General features: G+C 44.6%; 1 protein-coding gene across 3 annotated transcripts in view; it reads left to right on the top strand.

Annotated features, from left to right (window-relative positions):
• Positions 1-22,431, top strand: part of SLC9A7 (solute carrier family 9 member A7) — a 3,436,621-nt gene that overhangs the window by 256,527 nt on the left and 3,157,663 nt on the right. For all 3 annotated transcript variants that reach the window (XM_044072073.1, XM_044072072.1, XM_044072071.1), the window contains exon 2: positions 19,580-19,785. In XM_044072073.1, coding sequence (XP_043928008.1) covers positions 19,580-19,785 — 206 coding nt within the window. The remainder of the gene's footprint in view (positions 1-19,579; positions 19,786-22,431) is intronic.

Below are 22,431 nucleotides of genomic sequence, written 5' to 3'. Positions count from 1 at the left end.
TCCAATTCTGACCTTAGCCAGGCTTCCTTTGATATCTCACTCAGTTAGAGATATCTTGATTGCATCTCATAAATCTTCCACTCGGAAGATTTATCATAGCAAGTGGAAACGTTTTTCCTTTTGGGCGCAGTCAAAGAATATAGATCCTTTCACTGCTTCTATTCAAACAGTTCTAGACTTTCTAGCCGAACTTTTCCATGCAGGTTCGTCCCCATCTACCATTAGAGTTCAATTGGCTGCAATTTTGAACTTTCATGTTGGAGTCTCAGAGTCCTCTATTATGTCTCACAAACTCTGCAAGGCCTTTTTAAAGGGAGTCTTTCTACTCAAACCACCCATCAGAGATCCTCCTCCTCAATGGGATCTCAATTTGGTTCTGGCATCCTTAATTCTTCCCCTTTGAACCTAAGCGGCTTCATGTTCTATAAAATTACTTTCGTGGAAGACACTCTTTTTAGTAGCTATCACCTCAGCTAGAAGAGTCTCTGAACTTCATGCTCTGTGTAGTCGACCCCCTTATCTAGTATTTCATAAAGACAGGGTGTCCTTGCGTACTAACCCGTCTTTTTTGCCCAAAGTAGCTTCATTGGCAAATTTGAATCAAACCATTGAGCTTCCTGTTTTCTTCCCAAATTATTCTAACAGGTCAGAGCAAAAGTTACACTGTTTAGATATTCATCGCCAACTTCGGTATTATTTAGACAGGACCAAACAATTCAGGAAATCTGACCAACTGTTTGTTTCTTATGCAGAAGATAGAATGGGCCGTCCAGTCTCTAAAGTCTCTCTCTCTAGATGGCTTACTTCGTTGATTACCCTAGTGTATGAGATGAGACACCAACGATTGCCATCCAAACCCAGGGCTCATTCAACTAGAGCTTTAGCCACTTCTGTAGCTTTCCAAGACAGGCTGCCTATTGATTCGATTTGTTCTGCAGCTACTTGGGCTTCTCCCCATACCTTCATTTCTCATTATAAGTTGGACTTGGCCTCTAGAGACCGAGCCAACTTTGGTTCCACTGTACTCAAGAGTCTGTTCCGATAGGCCACCCGGGACAAGGTGCTAGGGACGCGGTCCCATCCAGCAAGAATGAAGGCGAGATTGACAACTTAACATTTAGAAGTTATGTACCTACCATAACGTTCCATGTTAGTTGTCTTCTTCTCGCCTTCTTTCTTGCGTCCCACCCTCCTTCCCCCTAGCCAGGACAGACCTAGAAGAGTTTTGCTTTGTTCCTTATGGAATTTTATTGCTGGCCTTAGCTTTCAAACAAGATCTGAGGAGTTACCGCCTAGCATTGTGGGATATAGGGGAGCCTCGAGCCGGTGGAACTAGCTCTCGAGCTTTTAGAGTGGCCGAGTCGGAGCCGAGGATCGGCTCCGAACCCATCCAGCAAGAAAGAAGGCGAGAAGAAGACAACTAACATGGAACGTTATGGTAGGTACATAACTTCTAATTCTTCAGGCTCTAACTGGTCCTTCCTTTGAACCTGCAACTTCTGTTGACTTAAAGTTCTTGTCTTGGAAAACTGCCTTCTTAATCGCTATTACCTCAGCTAGAAGGGTATCTGAGCTTCAAGCCCTTTGTGCTAAACCCCCGTATCTCCTTTTCCATAAGGACAGATTATCTCTGAGGACTAATCCCTTCTTCTTACCTAAAGTGGCTTCCGAGGCTAACATCAACCCAATCCATTAATCTGCCTGATGTCCTTCAAGGATGCATCTGCAGTCATCACATATGGGTTGTCCTGCCTCAGGCAGCCCTTCGGTCGGCCGGATTCCAAAGTCTGGGTCCGGCGTCAGCTGATGTCGCACATTCCCCGACGTCAGAGCGCCTGGGGTATAAAAGCATCAGCCGACGCCATCTTCCTCAGTCTTTCTTGCCGCGTGGTGCCCGAAGCAGAAGCAGTTCGCAAGTGCCGGTCGGCCAGCTCCTGTAATTCAGCTAACCGAAGACTTCAAAAGCTAAGTACCCCGTTGGGGACTCTTTCTTGCCTCAGCCGATGTCAGATAAAGTTAATAATTGTTTAACTTGTGGGAAACAAATACCTCATAAGGATTTCCACTCTTACTGCCTCCCCTGCTTAGGCCCAGACCACGACGTCTCGGCCTGTTCAGCCTGTGCTTCCTTCAACCGATGCACTCTTAGATGTCGGTCGGAGTTCGCAGAGGAGTTTTTTGGGGCTAGTTTTTCATATAAAATGCCGTCGGAAACCCCGACTTCACATTTACCTAAGAAACGGAAAGACAAGGACCGACACACGCGGGCCGCGGTTTCGGCTGAAACCACGGCTAGGCCTACCGCGAGTGTCTCTGTCTCGGCTGATACAGAGTCCTTGGTACTTCTGAACCCTGAAACCGTTCAACCAACAGCCTTGGCCCCGGAGGCCTCGGCCGAGTCGGTTATTGAATTCCCTTCAGAAACTGGTGTCTTGGAAGCTTCCGGCACCATTCCACTAGACAAAACTACACCAGCACGTGGTGCAGCCAGGCCTCCTGCATCCATGTCCATAAAGGCTTTTACCAGGGCTAAAGCTGCTAAACACACAAAAGCTATGCCTCCCAGGGTTATTCCTCAGGGACCCACTTCTAGATGTCCTTCATGGATGCATCTGCAGTCATAACAAATGGGTTGTCCTGTCGTCAGGCAGCCCTTCGGTCGGCCGGATTCCAAAGTCTGGGTCCGGACCCACTTCTAGTTCTCAGATCCTAACTTTGGCAGAGGACCTTAACTCTTTAATCAGGGGCTCTCAGCCCCATCCGGACAGGGACTCTCAACCACCTCTAGACAAAAGGCCCAGGGTTGACCCCCCTGATCCCCACTCCTCAGAGGAGGTCTCTGATGGCTCTGATCACTCGGACTACCAGGAGGAGGCTTTTTTGGCCTACGAGGATTCGGATGCAGAGGAGTCTATCCCCTCAGCCTCCCCTCCTGAAGAGCTATCCTTCGGGGAGACCCTTCACTCTATGAGAGAACATTTCAAATGGCAGGGCCAGGAATATTCTGATTCCAGGAAAAGATTAAGAACCTTTCTACATTTACCTCTGCATAGACCTTTGGCTATTCCTCCTGTTTTAAATGTCATTGATGATGTGTACTCTGAGTCTAGTATAACCCCTGACACTCTGCCTCCGGCTCCTGTTAAACCCGATAGGTATTACAGGGTCCCGGACTCACATAATTTTCTTTACAAGGCCCACTCTGTTGATCCTGAAACTATTTCCCAGGGCCCTAAAGGGGTTGCAGCTGCTACTACTAAGAACCCACTCCCCTCTGCAAAGGAGTCCAGGGCTTTAGAGATATGGGGTAAAAAAGTGTATACTTCTGCCACTCTTTCTATGAGGGCTTTAAATTGTCAATTTCATATGATACAGTACCAAGAGTATTTGTTAGAAGAAATGCATAAGAAACTGTCTTCTTTTGAACCCCTTGATCGCAAATCCCTTCAGGATCTGGTACATAACTCCCAGCAGGTTAGCAACCATTTCTTGCAGTGTGGTTGTGATGCATTGGAAGCTTCATGTAGGTCAGCAATGACAGGTGTAGTCATACGTAGGCATGCTCGGCTGAAGGAACAATCTCTGCCAGACCATGTTAAAGCTAAGCTTCTGGATGCTCCACTGGAAAAGCAAAAATTATTTGGTTCCACTGCTCAGGAGGTCCTAAAGAAATTTGAGGAAAAGGCAAAATCTGTACAAACAGTTAAGGATTTTCTTCAAGTCCAACCACCAAGATTCAGCAGAAATTGGCCTAGCAAGAATTGGTCCTTTCCGGACACACAAAGATTTCAGAGAGGCCGGAACAGGCGTGCCAGAGGTAGAGGGCAAGCTAGGGGCTCCTACAGAGGCCGTCAATGGCAGCCACCAAACCAGACAGGTAGTGCAGGACCTACAACTGCTGCACAAGGACAGACTCAATGACTTTGCTTTGACTCTGCCAACTAGGGCTCAATTAGAAGCACCTTTAGGCGGAAAGCTTTCTTTATTCTCAAAAAATTGGCACAGCATTACAAGAGACAAATGGACACTGCAAATAATAGACAACGGATACAGGTTCCATTTTCACACATTGCCAAAAAGAAAAGGCTTGCCAGATCTGCCACCAAATCAAAGGGCAGAGGCTTTGAAACAAATCTCAAACTTAAAACAAATGAAAGCTGTAGAAAAAGTTCCTCTTTCAGAACAAGGCCAAGGATTTTATTCCAGACTATTCCTTGTTCCAAGAAAAGAAATTCAATGGAGACCTATTCTCGACTTGTCCGCAAAGAATACTTATCTCATTGTGCCAAAATTCAAAATGCTGACTCTACAGCAACTCCTTCCCATGCTGGGCAAGGGGTCTTGGCTGGTGACTCTAGACCTCAAGGAGGCATACCTGCATGTCCCTGTCAGACAAAGTTGCAGAAGACACCTCAGATTTCTTGCAGGGTCAGAGCATTATCAATTCTCAGCATTGCCCTTTGGCTTATCTACTGCGCCCAGAGTATTCACGAAATGCCTGACATCAGTAATTGCACACTGCAGACTTCAGGGGATTCCAATATACCCATATCTCTGGACGACTGACTTATACAAGCGGACAGCCAACAAACTTTGGTAAAGGACTTAAATTATGCCATCAATCTTCTGCAGGCCTTGGGATATACAGTCAACACGCACAAATCAAGACTTGTTCCATCCCAAAGAATAACCTTTCTGGGTGCGGATCTAGACACAACCACACAAATGGCCTATCTCACAGAAGAAAAACAAAGACAACTACCGGATTACTTCAAGAATCTGACAAGACAAACTCAGCTGACTGCAAGGAAAATCCTGCAGGCCCTGGGTTACATGGCATCCTGCATTCTTTTGATCCCACAAGCAAGGCTGCATATGAGAAAACTACAGTGGTACCTAAGGAGTTTATGGACTCAGCACAGTCACAGCTTAGAAACTTTGATCCCACTCATTCCATGCCTTCAAAAGGAATTTCTGTGGTGGGCTCAGGCCAGCCAGTCCAACAGGGGGTTACCCTTCACAAAGCCAAAAGCCACCCAAACTATTACAACGGATGCTTCAGACCTAGGTTGGGGAGCACACATGGACGGCCGAGGTATTCAAGGACAGTGGTCACAAAAGGAGCTACGCATGCACATAAATCAAAAGGAAATGCTAGCAGTGATGCATGCAATCGAGGCCTTCAAACTCTTTCTGCATCAAGGCCACCTACTAATAAGGACAGACAACACCACAGTTATGTGGTACATAAACAAGCAAGGAGGCACCCATTCCTACCCTCTTTGCAGACTGGCAATGAATCTATGGGATCTTTCCTTGAAACTCAATATGCAGCTGCAAGCTCAGTTTGTGCCAGGGAAAGACAGTATACTGGCGGACAGCTTAAGCAGAAATATCATGGATGCTCACGAATGGATGCCGCACCCAGACATTTTTCTACAGATAACACAATCATGGGGGAGGCCGGACATAGATCTATTTGCCTCCCCTCACAATCATCAACTGAAGACATTCTGCTCAAGGACATACCACCCACAAGCATGGAAAGTGGACGCTCTCTCTTTCAGTTGGAGAAATCTAACAGTGTATGCATTTCCACCTCTTCCATTAATGACCAAGATGTTACTGAAGATCAGGACAGAGCAGCCAAAAGTGATTCTGATAGCTCCGGACTGGCCAAGACGGCACTGGTACCCACTGCTAAAGAGCATGTCACGTATGAAACCATGGCCTCTTCCTCTATGGCCACTATTACTGACACAGCACAATTACAAAACTCTGCATTCCAACCTGAAAACCTTGCAACTAACAGCCTGGAAAATACCTTAACTCCTCCTCAGGATAAGCTATCCCAGAAAATGAAGGATATCATCATGGAAGCTCGCCGCCCTTCCACAAGAAAGTCATATTCAGCAAAATGGAAAAGATTTCTCATTTGGAACACCACAAAGGGCCTAGATGCTACAGTAATGAGCATGGCACATATCCTGGAATATTTGGCAGAAATGTTCCACAATGGTCTGTCTTATTCTTCCATAAAAATTCATGCTTCAGCAATTTCAGCAGAGTACAATACTGATCCACCTGTCTTCTCTCATCCTCTACTAAGACAGTTTCTAAGAGGAATCAAAAACATCAAACCTCCAAGGAAACCACCTCTACCTGCTTGGGACCTTAACTTCGTGTTGGAAAAACTAACGCTGCCTCCATTTGAACCAGCAGCATCTGCAGATCTCTACAGTACCTTTCATGGAAGACTGCCTTCCTTCTGGCCATAACCTCAGCAAGAAGAGTATCGGAGTTACAGGCCCTGATGGCAGTACAGCCGTTCCTTATTTTTCATCAGGACAGAGTTTCATTGAGAACCAATCCTACATTTATGCCAAAGGTGGTATCCAGGGTTTCATTAAACCAAGCTATTCACTTGCCTACCTTCTTTCCAAATCCACAAAACAAAGGGGAGAAACTTCTGCACACCCTGGACATACACAGACAGTTGCGCTACTACCTGGACAGAACTAAAAGTTACAGAAAAACTGACCAGCTGTTGGTAGCATATGCTGCTGGTACACAAGGTAAAGCAATTTCCAAACAGACTATTTCAAAATGGATAGGAAATTTCATTCGCTTTTGTTACTCCTTTCATGGAAAGACTGTACCAGCTAACATTAGACCTCATTCCACGAGAGCAACAGCCACCTCCACAGCCTTCTTAAGAGGGGTGGCTACCAAGGACATTTTAGAAGCTGCCACATGGAGCTACGTGCATACATTTGCCAAGCATTACAATTTACCCTTATATTCCAGATCCAGAGCAGGCTTTGCTACAGCAGTCCTGCAGGGTATCTTAGCTACACCATCCTTTACTTAGTACCTCCACCCCCAGATTGGCTATGGTATTCTACCCGTATGTGATGACTGCAGATGCATCCTTGAAGGACATAGTACAGTTTTGTACCTACCATAAATGTAGATGTCCGATGGGTATGCATCTGCAGTCAGGTTTACCCTCCCTCCTTCCTCTCTGTGGTATTTCATGGGTACTTCCCCTCATATACCTAGCTGGGGGGGATCTATTATGGTGTATTTGTTTTTATATTACTGTGCATGTTTGGATTTTTAAATGCATCTCTCCAAATTTAGCCTTCCTTAGAGGGCACCTGGCATCTGGGGCAAGAAAAACTGAGGAAGATGGCGTCGGCTGATGCTTTTATACCCCAGGCGCTCTGACGTCGGGGAATGTGCGACATCAGCCAACGCCGGACCCAGACTTTGTAATCCGGCCAACCGAAGGGCTGCCTGAGGCAGGACAACCCATATGTGATGACTGCAGATGCATACCTATCGGACATCTACATTTATGGTAGGTACAAAACTGTACTTTTTCTTCCCGAACTATCAGAACAAGGGGGAGTACAGACTACATTCATTAGATGTGCATAGACAATTGCACTTTTACTTGCACAGAACATCTGCCTCTCGCAAGTCGGGGCAGCTCTTTGTTTCCTTTGCCAAGCCATTCTTGGATAAACCAGTAACGAAGGTGACTCTAGCTAGCTAGATATCTCACTGCATTTTGCTCACATACAAAATTTCTGGTTGGCCGGAGCCCTTGGGGGGTTCATACTCATTTTACCCATTCTATGGCTACCTCTGCTGCGTTTTGGTCAAGAGTTCCCTTGGATGACATCTGATCTGCGGCTACTTGGGCTTCTTCTCATACCTTTATTTCGCATTATAAATTACATCTGATATCCAGAAGGAGGGCAGCCTTTGGCTCTGCAGTGCTCTGGAATATTCTTCCTTGAGAACCTCCCACGTTTTTTGGTAGCTGAGGACTCTGTCCCACAGGTTGTTGATCAAATGAAGTTAACTACTTCAGATAAAGAAGTTATGTACTCACCATAACATTCCATCTGAGTAGGTAACTTCATTTGTCAGCAACCGACCCCCCCCCCCTCCTTCCGCCTAACCTGGCTTTCATTATCTGAATGATATAATGATTCAGTCCTGGTATGCATCAGGTTAGGATGTTCAGGTATTGTTTGTCTTGGTGTTGTCTGGTAATTAGGCAAACTCGATCTAAGAACTGGAGGGAGGTAGCAAGGTATTATGGGTAAGGGGGAGGAGCTCAGAGCTCGGATGTCTAGCTTGGAAAGCTGCCGGCTCGGATCCAGGACTGATCCGATACCTAGAGGTTGCTGACAAATGAAGTTACCTACTCAGATGGAACATTATGGTGAGTACATAACTTCTTTTTCCAGGGATTCTTTCCTTGGTAACTCTTATCAACGCTTCTGAAAGGAGACCTGATTGCTCTCCTCTGGAGGCAGTTGGGGGACGATAATCCCTGTACCTACTTGCCTGGCTCAAGATAACAATGGACAATTGGGTGCAGAGGATCATAACCAGAGGGTACAATATCCCTTTCTCAGAAAAACCCAGAAATTGATGAAAACCCCAGATGTTCCTACAAGTCACAGGGATGCAGCAGTCTTAGAAATTCAAAAACTGCTTTATAAGAGTCATCCAAGCAGTCCCACCAGACCAGATAAGATCCGGAGTTTACTTGAGATTCTTCTTAATGCCTAAAAAACAGGGGACTGGAGACTGATTTTTAATCTCAGTTGAAAAAATCAGAGACTGATGTCCTTCATGGATGCATCTGCAGTCATAACAAATGGGTTGTCCTGTCGTCAGGCAGCCCTTCGGTCGGCCGGATTCCAAAGTCTGGGTCCGGCCGCTGATGTCGCACTTCACCCGGCGTCATCTCTGCTGGTCTTGGTATAAAGGCATCAGCCGGCGACTTTTCCTCAGTCTTTCTTGCCGTGGCCAAAGCTGAAGCTGCTCGCATGTGTCGGTCGGTCAGATCCAGAGATTTCTACTATCGAATGCTACTCAAGACTTCTAAAAGCTAAGTACCCGTTGGGGACTCTTTCTTGCCTCAGCCGATGTCAGAAAAAGTCAATAACTGTTTAACTTGTGGGAAACAAATACCTCATAAAGATTTCCACTCTTACTGTTTGCCTTGCTTAGGTCCAGACCACGACGTAGCAGCCTGTTCGGCCTGTGCTTCCTTCAACCGACGAACGCTTAGGCGTCGGTCGGAGTTTGCTGAACAGTTTTTCGGCTCAGATTTTGCGTACATTATGCCGTCGGATCCTCCGACTACCCAAATTGTTAAAAAACGCAAAGAAAAAGACCGACACTCGCGGTCCGCGGTTTCGCCCGAAACCACGGTTAAGCAAGCTGCGAGTGTCTCGGTTTCAGCCGAAACCGAGAAAACTGGTCAATCTTCAGCCGAATCCATGACTACTACTGAGGCTCCTGCTACCTTATCTGAATCAGCCTCAGAAATTTTGCCTACAACTGTGGTTCCTACTGATCTATCAGACACCATCCCCTTGGATATCTCTACCCCAGCACGTGGTGCTGCTAGGCCTCCTGCAGCCATGTCTATTAAGGCCTTTGCCAGGGCTAAAGCAGCCAAATCAGCTAAATCAGTGCCTGTTAAACCACCCTCACTCAGGCCCACATCTAGTTCTCAAATGCTTACTCTGGCAGAAGATTTAATATCCTTAATTAGGGGATCCCAATCTCACCCAGACAGGGCCTCTCAGCCCCCAGAAAAGAGACCTAGAGCAGAGCCCCCCGAGCCTGTGTCCTCTGATGATTCTATGGATGACTCGGACATTACAGACCAGCCAGAGGCTCCTTTTTCCAATTATGAAGATTCAGATGCTGAAGAATCCATTCCAGCTGCCTCTCCACCAGAGGAATTCTCCTTTGGGGAAACCTTACATGCCATGAGAGAACAATTCCAATGGCAAGGACAAGATTTCTCAGATTCAAGAAAAAGGCTTAGGACTTTTCTGCACTTACCACAACATAGGCCCTTAGCTATACCTCCTGTCCTATCTGTTGTGGACGATGCATTTAATGATGTCTGCACTGCTCCTGATTCTTTACCTCCAGCCCCTGCCAAACCAGATAGATTTTACAGGGTGCCAGACACTCATCACCACCTATACAAGGCCCCACTTGCAGACCCCAAAACTATATCCCAGGGGCCTAAGGCAGTAGCCTCGACCACAGCAAAAAACCCTATTCCCTCTGAAAGGGAATCCAGGTCCTTAGAGAGATGGGGGAAAGTCTACACCTCTGCTACTCTCTCTGCTAGAGCTTTAAACTGTCAGTTTCACATGATCCAATACCAAGAGTTTATGCTTGATCAGTTAATTAAAAAGCTGTCCTCTGATGAATGTTTAGATAAGAAATTTGTATTAGAAATGGTGAATAACATCCAACAGGTTAGTAACCATTCTTTAAAATGTGGCTATGATGCACTGGAGGCTTCATTTAGATCAGCCATGACTGGCACAGTGATAAGAAGGCATGCATGGTTGAAAGAACAGGTCTTGCCGGATCATGTTAAAGCTAAGCTATTGGATGCTCCTATGGATAAGGCCAGTCTATTTGGGGAACCTGCCCAGCAGGTAATGAAGAAAATGGAAGAGAAGGCAAAATCTGTACAAACAGTTAAAGATTTCCTACAGGTTCAGCCCCCAAGGTTTAGCAGGAACTGGCCTGCCAAAAATTGGTCCTTTCCTGACTCCACAAGATCCCAAAGGGGCAGGAACAGATGCTCTAGGGGCAGAAATCAATCCAGAGGATGTGCCTACAGAGGACGACAGTGGCAAGGCAATAACCGAGGCACAGACGCAACCACTGCCACTGCAACAGGACAATCACAGTGACTTGGCTCTGACTCCGCCTACCAGGGAGCAAATAGCAGCACCATTAGGCGGAAAGTTAGCCTTATTCTCGAAAAATTGGCACTATATTACAAAAGACAAGTGGATTTTGCAAACCATAGACCAAGGCTACCGGTTCCACTTCCACACTTTACCAGTAAAAGAGGAATGCCAAACCTGCCCCAAAACAAAAATAGAAGCCCTGCACCAGACAGCAGAATTAATAAAGATGAGAGCTGTGGAAAGGGTACCAATAACAGAACAGGGCAAAGGATTCTACTCCAGACTCTTCCTAGTACCAAGAAAAGAAAAAACTGGAGACCTATTCTCGACCTGTCCATCTTAAACACATACATCATTGTCCCAAAATTCAAAATGCTGACCCTACAGCAACTTCTTCCCTTGCTGGGCAAGGAGTGTTGGCTGGTAACTCTAGATCTCAAGGAGGCATACCTGCATGTCCCCATTCGACCAAATTGCAGAAGATACCTCAGATTTCTTGCAGGATCAGAGCATTATCAATTCTCAGCATTGCCCTTTGGCTTATCTACTGCGCCCAGAGTATTCACAAAATGCCTGGCATCAGTAATCGCTCACTGCAGAGTACAGGGAATCCAAATTTATCCATACCTGGACGACTGCCTGTTACAAGCGGACAACAAAAGCAAGCTGACAACAGATTTACAAAGGGTCATTTACTTGCTACAAGCCCTGGGATACACAGTCAATTTTCAAAAGTCAAGACTGATACCATCCCAGACAAGAACTTTCTTGTGCTGAATTGGACACAGTAAAACAGATGGCATTCCTAACTGCAGAAAAACAAAGAGAACTCCCTCTTTACTGCTTGGCATTAACAAAGCAGAACAAACTAACAGCAAGAAAAGTTCTGCAGGCCTTGGGCTTCATGGCATCATGCATAATCTTGGTCCCACATGCCAGACTGCATATGAGAAAGTTACAGTGGTACCTAAAGAATTTATGGTCTCAACACAGGCACAGCTTAGAAACAGAAATACCACTAATCCCATGCTTAAAACAGGAGTTCCTATGGTGGGCTCGGGCATGCCAGTCAAACCCAGGCTTACCCTTCCACAACTTTCGAGCAAACCAAACCATCACAACGGATGCCTCAGACCTAGGATGGGGCACACATGCTGGACAAATGCATGCAAGGACTGTGGACTCAGGACCAGCTGCACCTGCACATAAACCAAAAAGAAATGCTGGCAGTAAAACTGGCAATCATAAAATTCAGACCATTCCTCAAAGAAGGCCATTTGATGATAAGGACAGACAACACCACAGTCATGTGGTACATCAACAAACAGGGAGGCACTCATTCTTACCCCCTATGCAGAATGACTTTGGACCTTTGGAATCTGGCTCTCAGCTACAACATCCAGTTGCAGGCAATATTTGTACCGGGAAAAGAGAACACCCTAGCAGACATTTTAAGCAGAACCACCTCGGATGCTCACGAATGGATGCTACACCCGGACATCTTCAACGCCATCACAAAGAAATGGGGAATGCCACAAATAGATCTATTCGCTTCCCCACAAAATCACCAGCTCAAAAAATTCTGCACAAGGACATTCCACCCACTTGCATGGAAGGTGTACTCTATCCTTCAGCTGGAAAGGCCTGACAGCATATGCATTCCCACCTCTTCCCTTGATGCACAAGGTACTACTGAAAATCAAAGAGGAACGCCTAAGGATAATTCTGCTCGTTTCAAACTGGCCAAGACAACACTGGTACCCATTGCTGTGGAGCATGTCTCGGGAGAAAATGTGGTCAATACCCTGATGCCTCTGATGTTAACTCAGAACAACTACAACATCATACATCCAAACCTAAAAACCTTGCAACTGACTGCCTGGAACATCACATAGCAGTAACTAACCCAGACCTTTCACAAAGGGTTAAAGACATTATCCTTGAAGCCCGCAGACCTTCAACAAGAAGGAACTATGCAGGAAAATGGAAAAGGTTCATCATTTGGAGTACTGAAAGAGGAAAAGATGTGTCGAACATAGATATTGCTAACATTCTGGAGTACTTGGCAGAGCTTCTACATACAGGCCTGTCCTATTCCTCCATCAAGATACATGCGTCAGCTATTTCAGCAGAATACAGCTTTGATCCTCCTGTCTTTTCACATCCTCTACTCAGGCAGTTTCTCAGAGGGATCAAGAATGTAAAACCTCCTAGGAAACCACCATTACCAGCATGGGACTTGAACTTTGTACTAGAAAAGTTGGCACTCCCTCCGTTTGAACCAGCAGCAACAGCAGATCTACAACACCTGTCATGGAAAACTGCTTTCCTACTGGCTATTACTTCAGCAAGGAGAGTTTCGGAACTACAGGCCTTAATGGCAGTGCAACCCTTCCTAATCTTCCATCAAGATAGGGTGTCCATGAGAACTAATCCTACATTTATGCCTAAGGTGGTATCCAGAGTGTCTTTAAACCAGGCAATCCACCTACCTACCTTCTTTCCCAATCCACAAAACACAGGTGAAAGAATAATGCATACCTTGGATGTACACAGACAGTTACGCTACTACCTGGACAGAACCAAAGGTAACAGAAAAACTGACCAGCTCTTTGTAGCCTATGCAACAGGAAGGGAAGGAAAAGCAATTTCCAAACAGACAATCTCCAAATGGATAGGAAATTGCATAAGATTCTGTTACTCCTACCATGGAAAACCAATTCCACAGAACATAAGACCTCATTCTACAAGGGCTACAGCCACTACCACAGCTTTCTTAAGAGGAGTGGCAACCAAGGACATTATTGAGGCGGCTACTTGGACCTCCGTGCATACATTTGCCAAGCATTATAATTTACCTCTATATTCTAGATCCCGAGCAGGGTTTGCCACTGCTGTACTGCAAGGGATCCTGACTACACCATAATTATTATTCCTCCTCCCTAGTTTGGCTATGGTATTCTACCCATTTGTTATGACTGCAGATGCATCCATGAAGGACATAGTACAGTTTTGTACCTACCATAAATGTAGATGTCCGAACTGGATAGCATCTGCAGTCAGGATTACCCTCCCTCCTTCCCTCTGCGGTACTCCTAGGGTATTTACCCTCCTAATAGCTAGCTGGGGAGTCTCTTATGGTGTATTTGTTTGTATATATGTACATACATGTTTATTTTTGTGTTTGCCTTCTACTATTTTGGAAACATTGGCATTTATCCAAAATTTAGCTTTCCAAGAGGGCAATTGGCATCTGGGGCAAGAAACACTGAGGAAAATGGCGTCGGCTGATGCCTTTATACCCGAAGACCAGCAGAGATGACATCGGGTGAAGTGCGACATCAGCCGAAGCCGGACCCAGACTTTGGAATCCGGCCGACCGAAGGGCTGCCTGACGACAGGACAACCCATTTGTTATGACTGCAGATGCTATCCAGTTCGGACATCTACATTTATGGTAGGTACAAAACTGTACTATTTTTGATCTCAGTCAGTTGAAAAATCAGTTCAACAAACCAAATTCTGGATGGTCATGGTTCAGTCTATATTTCCATTCTTAGAAAAAGACCATTGGATGTGCTCGATAGATCTTCAAGATGTGTATTACCACATAAAAATGGATAAGCAATCCAGAAGATTCCTGCGCTTCCAGCTGGGAGCCAGTCATTATCAGTTCAGGGCCCTGCCATTTGGTCTCACCACAGCCCCCAGGGTGTTCAGCAAATGCAAGGCAGTGGTAGCAGCCCACTTCAGACTGCAAAGATTCCATGTGTTTCCTTACCTAAACGACTGGCTCCTTACTACTCCCATGCAGCATCTCCTCTTAAATGCAAGAGACTATGTTCTTCAAACTTGTTCCTTGTTGGGAATCACTATCAACTACAAAAAATCCTGTCCAGAGCCAATACAGCAGTTGGAATTCTTAGGAGTGATGCTAAACACAAACACTGACATCGCATCTCTTCTCCCAGAAAGACTTCAAAGAATAAGATCACAAGTCAGATTATTCGCAGCAAAAAGCTGACTGCAAGGCGGCTGCTACAAACTCTGGTATCAGTGTCAGCCTCCATCGCTTTAGTTCCCGTTGTGAGGTATCACATGCGGATTCTTCAGTGGCTCTTGGCGTCCCAGTGGTCATTACTGAATCGGCCAGTATCCCATCTGGTATTAATTACCAACTTATGCAAGAGAGACCCAAGTTTGTGGCCTCACTCCAATAAAATTTTGTCAGGCAGACCCTTTGTTCCTCTTCATCACCAAGCCATAGTGACCATGGACATGTCCCAGATAGGGTGGGGGGGCATTATCTGGGAAAGACAGCTGAAGGCACATGGTCCCAGCTAGAGGCCAATTTGCACATCAGTGTTCTACAGATGAGGGCAGTGCTCTTAGCATTGCAGACATTCCAAGAAACCCTCCCTTTGGGAACAATTGTGATTCAGACAGACAACACGTCAGTAGTCTGGTACATCAACAAGCAAGGGGGAACCAGATCTTACCCTGTTTGTCGAGAAGCACTCAGAGTATTGCAGTGGGCGATTTCATCTGACTGCTTTCTAATTGCAGTACATATTCCGGGGAGCTACTTTGCCCTAATTCCCCCTCCAGGGGAGTCACCAAGCGACACTGTCCTTCACGATTGCCCCCCCCCCCCCCCGGTATGGTATGCTTCCCCCCCCCCGATTCCTCTCCTATTCCATTTTCTGAAGAAAGCCAGCAGGTGGAAGAATAATTTTCATTCCCTCATTCTGGCCTCGGGTATGATTTCTCTTTCTTTGGCCTCATCTAATTCGGAAACCTTGGACACTGGACCCAGATCCAGACCTTTCGTCCCATCTGGTTGAACTAGTTCATCTGAATCTTCAAAATCTCAAGCTCACTGCATGGCTTCTTCAGTTCCAGTGATTGCCAGGTATTCCACTCTCACTTCCCCAGTTCAAAGAATTGTTCTCACCTCCCACAAACCTTCGATTAAGAGGTTGTACTTCAGCAAGTGGTAAAAATATTCAAAATGGGCTTCAGACACTAATCTCAATTCATTTTCAACATCAAGGTCCTGGAGTTTTTAACATTGCTTTCTGAAGCAGGAGCAACAGCCTCGACCATATGAGTGCATGTAGCTGCAATCTCAAATATTCATAATGGGTTTAAATGACGCAATGTTAGTGTCCCACAGACTGTGTAAGGCCTTTCTAAAAGGAACTTTTATGCTCACCCCCCCCCCACACACACACACACACACACAAACACACAGTGACCCTTCTGCACCTTGGGAGTCTGTAATTAGTTCCTCTTTTGAACATTCTGCAGCTTGCAATCTGAAGTTTTTATCCTGGTAAACATTGTTACTGATAGCTATTTCTTCTGTAAGGAGGGTATCTGAGCTACAAACCTCATCATGCAAACCTCCATACCTTATTTTCAGTAAAGACAGGGTTTCCTTGTGAATAAATCCTTCCTTTCTACCAAAGATAGTGTCCAAAGCCAATATCAACCAGACTGTTCATCTTCTGGTTTTCTACCCCAACTTCTCAAACAAAGGTGAATATTGTCTACATTTACTAGATGCGCGTAGACAATTGCATTTTTACCTTCACAGAACAAAGGGAAGCAGAAAATCGGACCAGTTGTTTCTTTTCTGCCACTCTGGGGAAACCTGTTTCTAAAGTTCTTCTTCTTTCGGCTTTTCCCAATTAGGGGTTGCCACAGCGGATCACCTGTCTGCTCATGATTGGCAGTAGAGTTTTACGGTGTTGAGTTGCCAGCCCAGCACCCACCTTCCACAGAAGGCACGCACTCACGCCTAGGGCCAGTTTAGAGTGACCAATCCACCTACAGCATGTCTTTGGGATGCGGGAGGAAACTAGAGCACCCAGAGGAAACCCACGTGACCACAGGGAGGACATGTAGACTCTGCACAGAAGACAGCCCAGCCGAGGATCGAACCAGAAAACTTCTTTCTCTGTCTAAATGGCTTAAAGACTGTATAACTTTTATTTATAACAGAAAGTACAACTACCAGGACCTGTCAAAGCACATTCAACAAGAACAGTAGCCGCTTCTGCAGTCTTTCATTCTGGAGCTTCAGTTGATGATGTATGTGCAGCGGTTACTTGGGCATCTCCTTATACCTTTGTTACTCATTATAAGCGGGATTTGGTCTCCAAGGTATGAACGTCATTTTGCTCAGTGGTGCTCAGGAATATTCTTCCGTGAGACCTCCCAGGATTTAGGTAACTGTCTCACAGTCAAGGATTAAGTGAAGATTGACAACATCAGGTAAAGAAGTTATGTCTTACCATAGCATTCCATCTGTGTTGTCGATCTTCACGTATCCTTGACATCCACACCCTTCCCACCCTTTCCCAAAAGACTGGCTTTCCTTTTTAGGAATACAGATATGGTTCGTTACTTCCTGTTTGTTACTGTTTTATGCAAACTCGATCTGTGGTAATCATGCGAGGAGCATTATGGGTAAAGCTTAGCTCGAGAGTTTTTGGAGGGAATAACGGCCAAGTCAATTCCGATATCGAAACTGAACCCCCAGTCAAGGATAAGTAAAGATCGACAACACAGATTGAACATTATGGTAAGCCATAGCTTCTTTATTTAAAGCATGCTAGTCAGCAACAATGTCTAGAACATTTCTGTTTCTTTGTATCTGGTTTACATTTTTATTTTGCTGTATATCCCTTTGGGATATGTACATCTCTGAGGGTTTACATAGTGTGTGCCTCCCGTTCTAGCCCATTGCAAGTTTGCAGCACATTCTCACTTTTTTATTATTTAGCTGATCACCTTTTTTGTAGATTCCTTTAGAACTTGAGAAAAGTTTTCTTTCACTCCACCTTACAAGGTAGTGTTTCTAGGGTGTCTTAGCTACAACACTTGCAATGGCATTTTTCCCTCAAGACAAGTGGAGAATTACAGGCAACATTTTGTGACATTTCAAAGCCATTCCAAGGCATCTGCCAGAAAATATTTTAGAATTCTAAGTTTGATGGCCTCAACTTTATTCCCTTGGCCAGGCTGCACATGAAAAATCTTCAGCGGACTGCAAAGTCAGTTTGGACTCCAAATCAGTACCCTCTGTCATTTCAAATTTCAGTGGTGGGTTGTAGAAAGGGAATTGAAATGCTGGGTCAATCAGTTTTCTCTCATCCCAGGTCTTCCTTCTCCCTGCCAGCCCCCTGCTCCATCTGTAATGACTTTGTTTGCAGAGCTATGTCCAAGGGGGTGAAAGTGCATGGTCTGTGGAACAAATAAAACAAGCTAAACCACGACACATTGTAACAGTTCCATATAATATAAGATTAGAGTTAGATGAGGTAAAATACATATTTAAATTTTAAACACCATACATTATATACATTAATAAGATTTGTATGTGTTAGTATATGTAAAACTTAATGTAAGGTATAATTTTATGATATATATTAATAGTTGATTACATGTATATATTTTATTTATGTTGTTATTTTTAGTATAAAATAGTAGTATTTTTTATATATTAGAATGCATATATGTATTTGATTTAGGTTTATTCCAATATTGAAGTTACAATGGTTTTCAATAGACATGAAATGTCTTGAAAAAGGGACATTCCCCTTTAAGAATTCATTAGTGAAAATCAATGACATCAATTAAGTAATTATTCAATATATTATATTGTATATAAACCTTGTGTTGAAGTAGCAGTATGTATTCTGAAGAAGTTCGTATGAACGAAACCTAGGTCAATAAAGCAGTTTTGGAGAAGAAACGAGTGGTGGCTTTTCGGTTGGTTTGGTTCCAGTTGCCTTAAGTGATTTTTTCTATCAATTCTGGGTTTTGCTTTTCATCTCCTTATTGGCATCGACTACATCTTGCTTTTCAACATCAGGTCTGTTGTATATACTGGTTAATAGTACAGTTGTGTACCTACCATAAATGTAGATGTTCGAGTGTATTCACAGTTGCAGTCCAGGTTACCCACCCACCATCCCCCTTTTCTTTGCTGGGACTTACCTATACTTCTCTATCTTATACAACCTATGTGGTGTATTTGCTTGTAGATGAAGGAAATGTTTATTTTACTGCATGCATAATTATTGGCATATTTTTTTTATCCTACCATTTTGGGGGCACTTGACATCTGGGGCAAGAAAAACTGAAGAAAATGGCATCGGCTGCATCTTTTATACCCCTGGCACACTGACGGCAGGGAAGAGGTGACATCAACTGATGCCGGACCTAGACTTTGGAATTCTGGCCGACTGCGGGTAGCCTGCCAGTAGGATAACCCAAGAATAATGACTGCAACAGTGAATACACTGAACATCTACATTTATGGTAGGCACACAACTGTACTTTCCTGGTAATCAAATGTCAGTAAATAAATAAATGATACCAAATTGTTGCTGTTGTTGTGTCTTTCGGCTTTTCCCGGTTAGGGGTCGCCTCAGCGGAACTCCGGTCCGCTAATGATTGGCAGTAGATTGTTAGGTGCCGAGTTTTGTGATGGCATAATTTGCTTCTTAAAGATTTAGTATTGTGTTAAGGTATACACATGTAAAAATCATATTGCTGTTGTACATCAACATTCCAAGTCAAGATTTTGACAGTCATAAATATTTGTTTCCTTGGTAATGTGTTGGCACAATGGGAATAAGTACTTGCGTTAATTTTTTAGTCCTTTTTTTTTTGGATGGATATATTTGGTGTGTGTGTGTCTGTCTGTCATATATGAAAATTTCCAGATTGTAGATGGAGTAAGAAACTGCATTTTCAGAACCATTTCAGATTTTGTAATTACAAGTTAAATATTTTTTTATCCTCCACAGGGCTTATTGTGGGTGTGATACTGAGATATGGTATTCCAGTCACCACCAGTGTCCAGCAGAAGACGCCGCTAAATTGCTCACTGCAGAGCAAACCCATTACATCTCTTTTGGTCAATGTCAATGGAAAACTCTTTGAGTATACATTAAAAGAGGAAATAAGCCCCAAGAGGATACAAAATGTGGAACAAAATGATATGCTAAGAAAGGTGAGTTTTTTCAGGTGTAGTATGCTGGAGAACTACATTTTGGAAAATCCAGTGTTGTCTTTTCCTTCCAGCTCAACAGATGTCTTATCAGATCTGACATCAGCACCTTTTTCAAGCTTTTGGATCCAAGACACAGGCTCCTCCCGTATACATAATTCCCTCCTTGTCCGTACAGTATCCCAGATCTCGTTTACTATCTATTTGGTTTGGTAGTGATCTGAGGATTCAGCTCTCATTCTAAAAGTGACATTGTTTTTCTACATATCTGTATAACTTTCATCATCCGTGTGGTGTTATTACTGCTAGTATTATTGCTGTGGAATTATCATGAGTGACAAGGCCTCTGTTTTCAAAAAGTACACTGCATGCGGGCACAAGACACCCCCATACACACAGATACCCACATGCCTTGTACACCTATTGTTTGTGGTAGACTTTCTTGATACAGAATATGAATCCTGTGCCCCTTTCAGAACCAGGACTGTTATAGACAGAAGGTAACAAACTTGTCCTAAAGGGTTTTCTCCTTTCCCAAGCAGGAGAATTGACCACTTTTGCTTCAGATTCTGCTTCACCTTCAATCAAGAAACTAGGAGACAAATTTAAGAAGCTCAAAAGAGAAGGATAAGAGAGAGGGAGAGAAGCAAGGAAAAGGAAAAAAAAGAGAAACAAAAATGTCACAATAGGAAAAGTAGAAAGATCTTCAGACCATTCGGTTCATTCCAGACCAGCACTGAAAACACCAAGACAGTCAGATTCAGTGATTTATCCGGGAGACTGGCTCTGATAGCCCTCTCCTCCATACAGAATTTTCTCAGGATCTCATCAGTCCTCAGCTGCTTTCTCAAATCCTCCAAGAAAGGTCGACTCACCAGTCATCCAGGCCACCAACTGTGACCTTCTCCTTCAGGTCCTTTTGATCATCTAGAAGCAGTTTGGAAGCCAAAGTCAACAGAATGATGTGAAATTGTCTTAGGAGACCGATCCAGATGGGGGTCCTCCCAGCACCTCTTCCATTGGGGATTCCGGGACAGGTCCAGTGACACCCTTGCTAGTATTTCCTTCTCTGATCTGCTGATTGGATCAGGTGCCCATGGATCTGAATCATACTCATGGGAGGACCTGGCTGGTCCTAGGTTTTTGTTGGCTTAGACTCCTATGGTCTGTCTAACCCTTTAGTCTCTGGCACCATCAGATTGCAAAGTGTCTCAGAGCCAAGAGGTCAGGACCAAAGTCCTGGCCTCAGGATTGACTCCAAGATTACTGGAGTCATCCCTTCCCTTGGGTGCGTTGGCCCTAGACAGCTTGGCTCTGGTGTCTACTTCAGAGCAGAGTTGGATTGGGGCCCAGCAGATTCCATTTTTGAGATCTTTGAATCCTAAGGAGTCTTCCTCTGCCTCATTTTTGGCTTTGGCTTTTGAGAGTGTGTTCCCCCAAGTCAAAAGAGGAGGTCTCTCCCATGTATTCGTAATTGTCCAGATACCATCTGGGTACTGTAGATCCTTCTCCTGCCCAGCCGTATTAAGTTTTGAGGGATCTTGCCTAGCAAGTTCCCTTTATGGTTTTGAACCATCTCTAGAGCATTACACCAGAGAAGGGGATAGGAAATGGACTTGCAAGAAGAGAGGCTTAGACTCCCTCAAGAGTTGCTCACTGAAGATACTGACTTTGAGGATGGGCAGGGGTTCCCAAGATCTCCTCTAGAATACTACTCCTTCAGAGACATACTTGAATTGATAAAACAGAGGGAGATTTGGTCCTCCAAAGCCCCTACTTAAGAGGAGTTAGTGTACCTTGAGGCTTTCAGAACTGGCTCATCTACTTTCTGGGTGGTCCCCCCTACTGATGAGTTCATTGATGTGGTCTGTCAGTGGGCTTCGAAGTAACCTGAAGTGACAGAACTAATTCTGAGAACATCTGACAAAATACTTGTATCTACTAGGAGTAAGCCATATTGGAGCAAGGGTCCTGCTATAAATACAGTAGTGGTTGTGGCAGCCACAAAAAAGGAGCTTTCTGAAGAAAGCACTTCTATCTCCCTAACAGGGGTCCAGGGTGCTGGACAGGTTTGGAAAGTAGACTTGCACTTCAGTGAAGTTTGCTTTTTGTGCGTGGAATTACGTAGCCCATATGACTCATTTCCAGAGAGACTTGACCAAGGAGCTTTCTAAGTCTGTCTCTGGTAACTTGCTTGTGTGCTGATGTACAGAAAATTGTGGAATCACATTTGTATACCCTTCATTGACTGTGTCCATGGGACTGCAACACAGTTGATGGCACGGTGAGTGCATCAGACACTGGCATTGCTGTTTGCTGGCATGTGTGGAAGCATTTCTGCGATTTTTGTGAAGAGCTTCAAGATGTTCTACTTCAGTGCACTCTTAGATGGCTCCACACATTTTGGACCCAAGGTCAAAGATATGATCTCCAGAAGTGAGCTGGAGGGCAAAACCCTTGTCTGTTGTAGGCATATGTTTTTCCACCCCCTCAAAGGATGTTTTCCCAGAACCAGAAGAGTGGAAAGAAGTTATGATGCAGTCAATCCCAGAGTTTTGACCAGGACTCCTGTGATGACAGAACCACCCCCTACCCCCAAGGCAAGGGGGAAACAATTTTAATAGATACCACCCCATGGCCAGAAGTAGA

This window comes from Protopterus annectens, chromosome 5.part0 (assembly GCF_019279795.1).
Source record: "Protopterus annectens isolate FY-2018-M chromosome 5.part0, PAN1.0, whole genome shotgun sequence".
Lineage (NCBI taxonomy): Eukaryota > Metazoa > Chordata > Ceratodontiformes > Protopteridae > Protopterus > Protopterus annectens.
The sequence above is the reverse complement of the archived record's forward strand: the minus strand, read 5'-3'. Positions and strand labels throughout refer to the sequence as shown.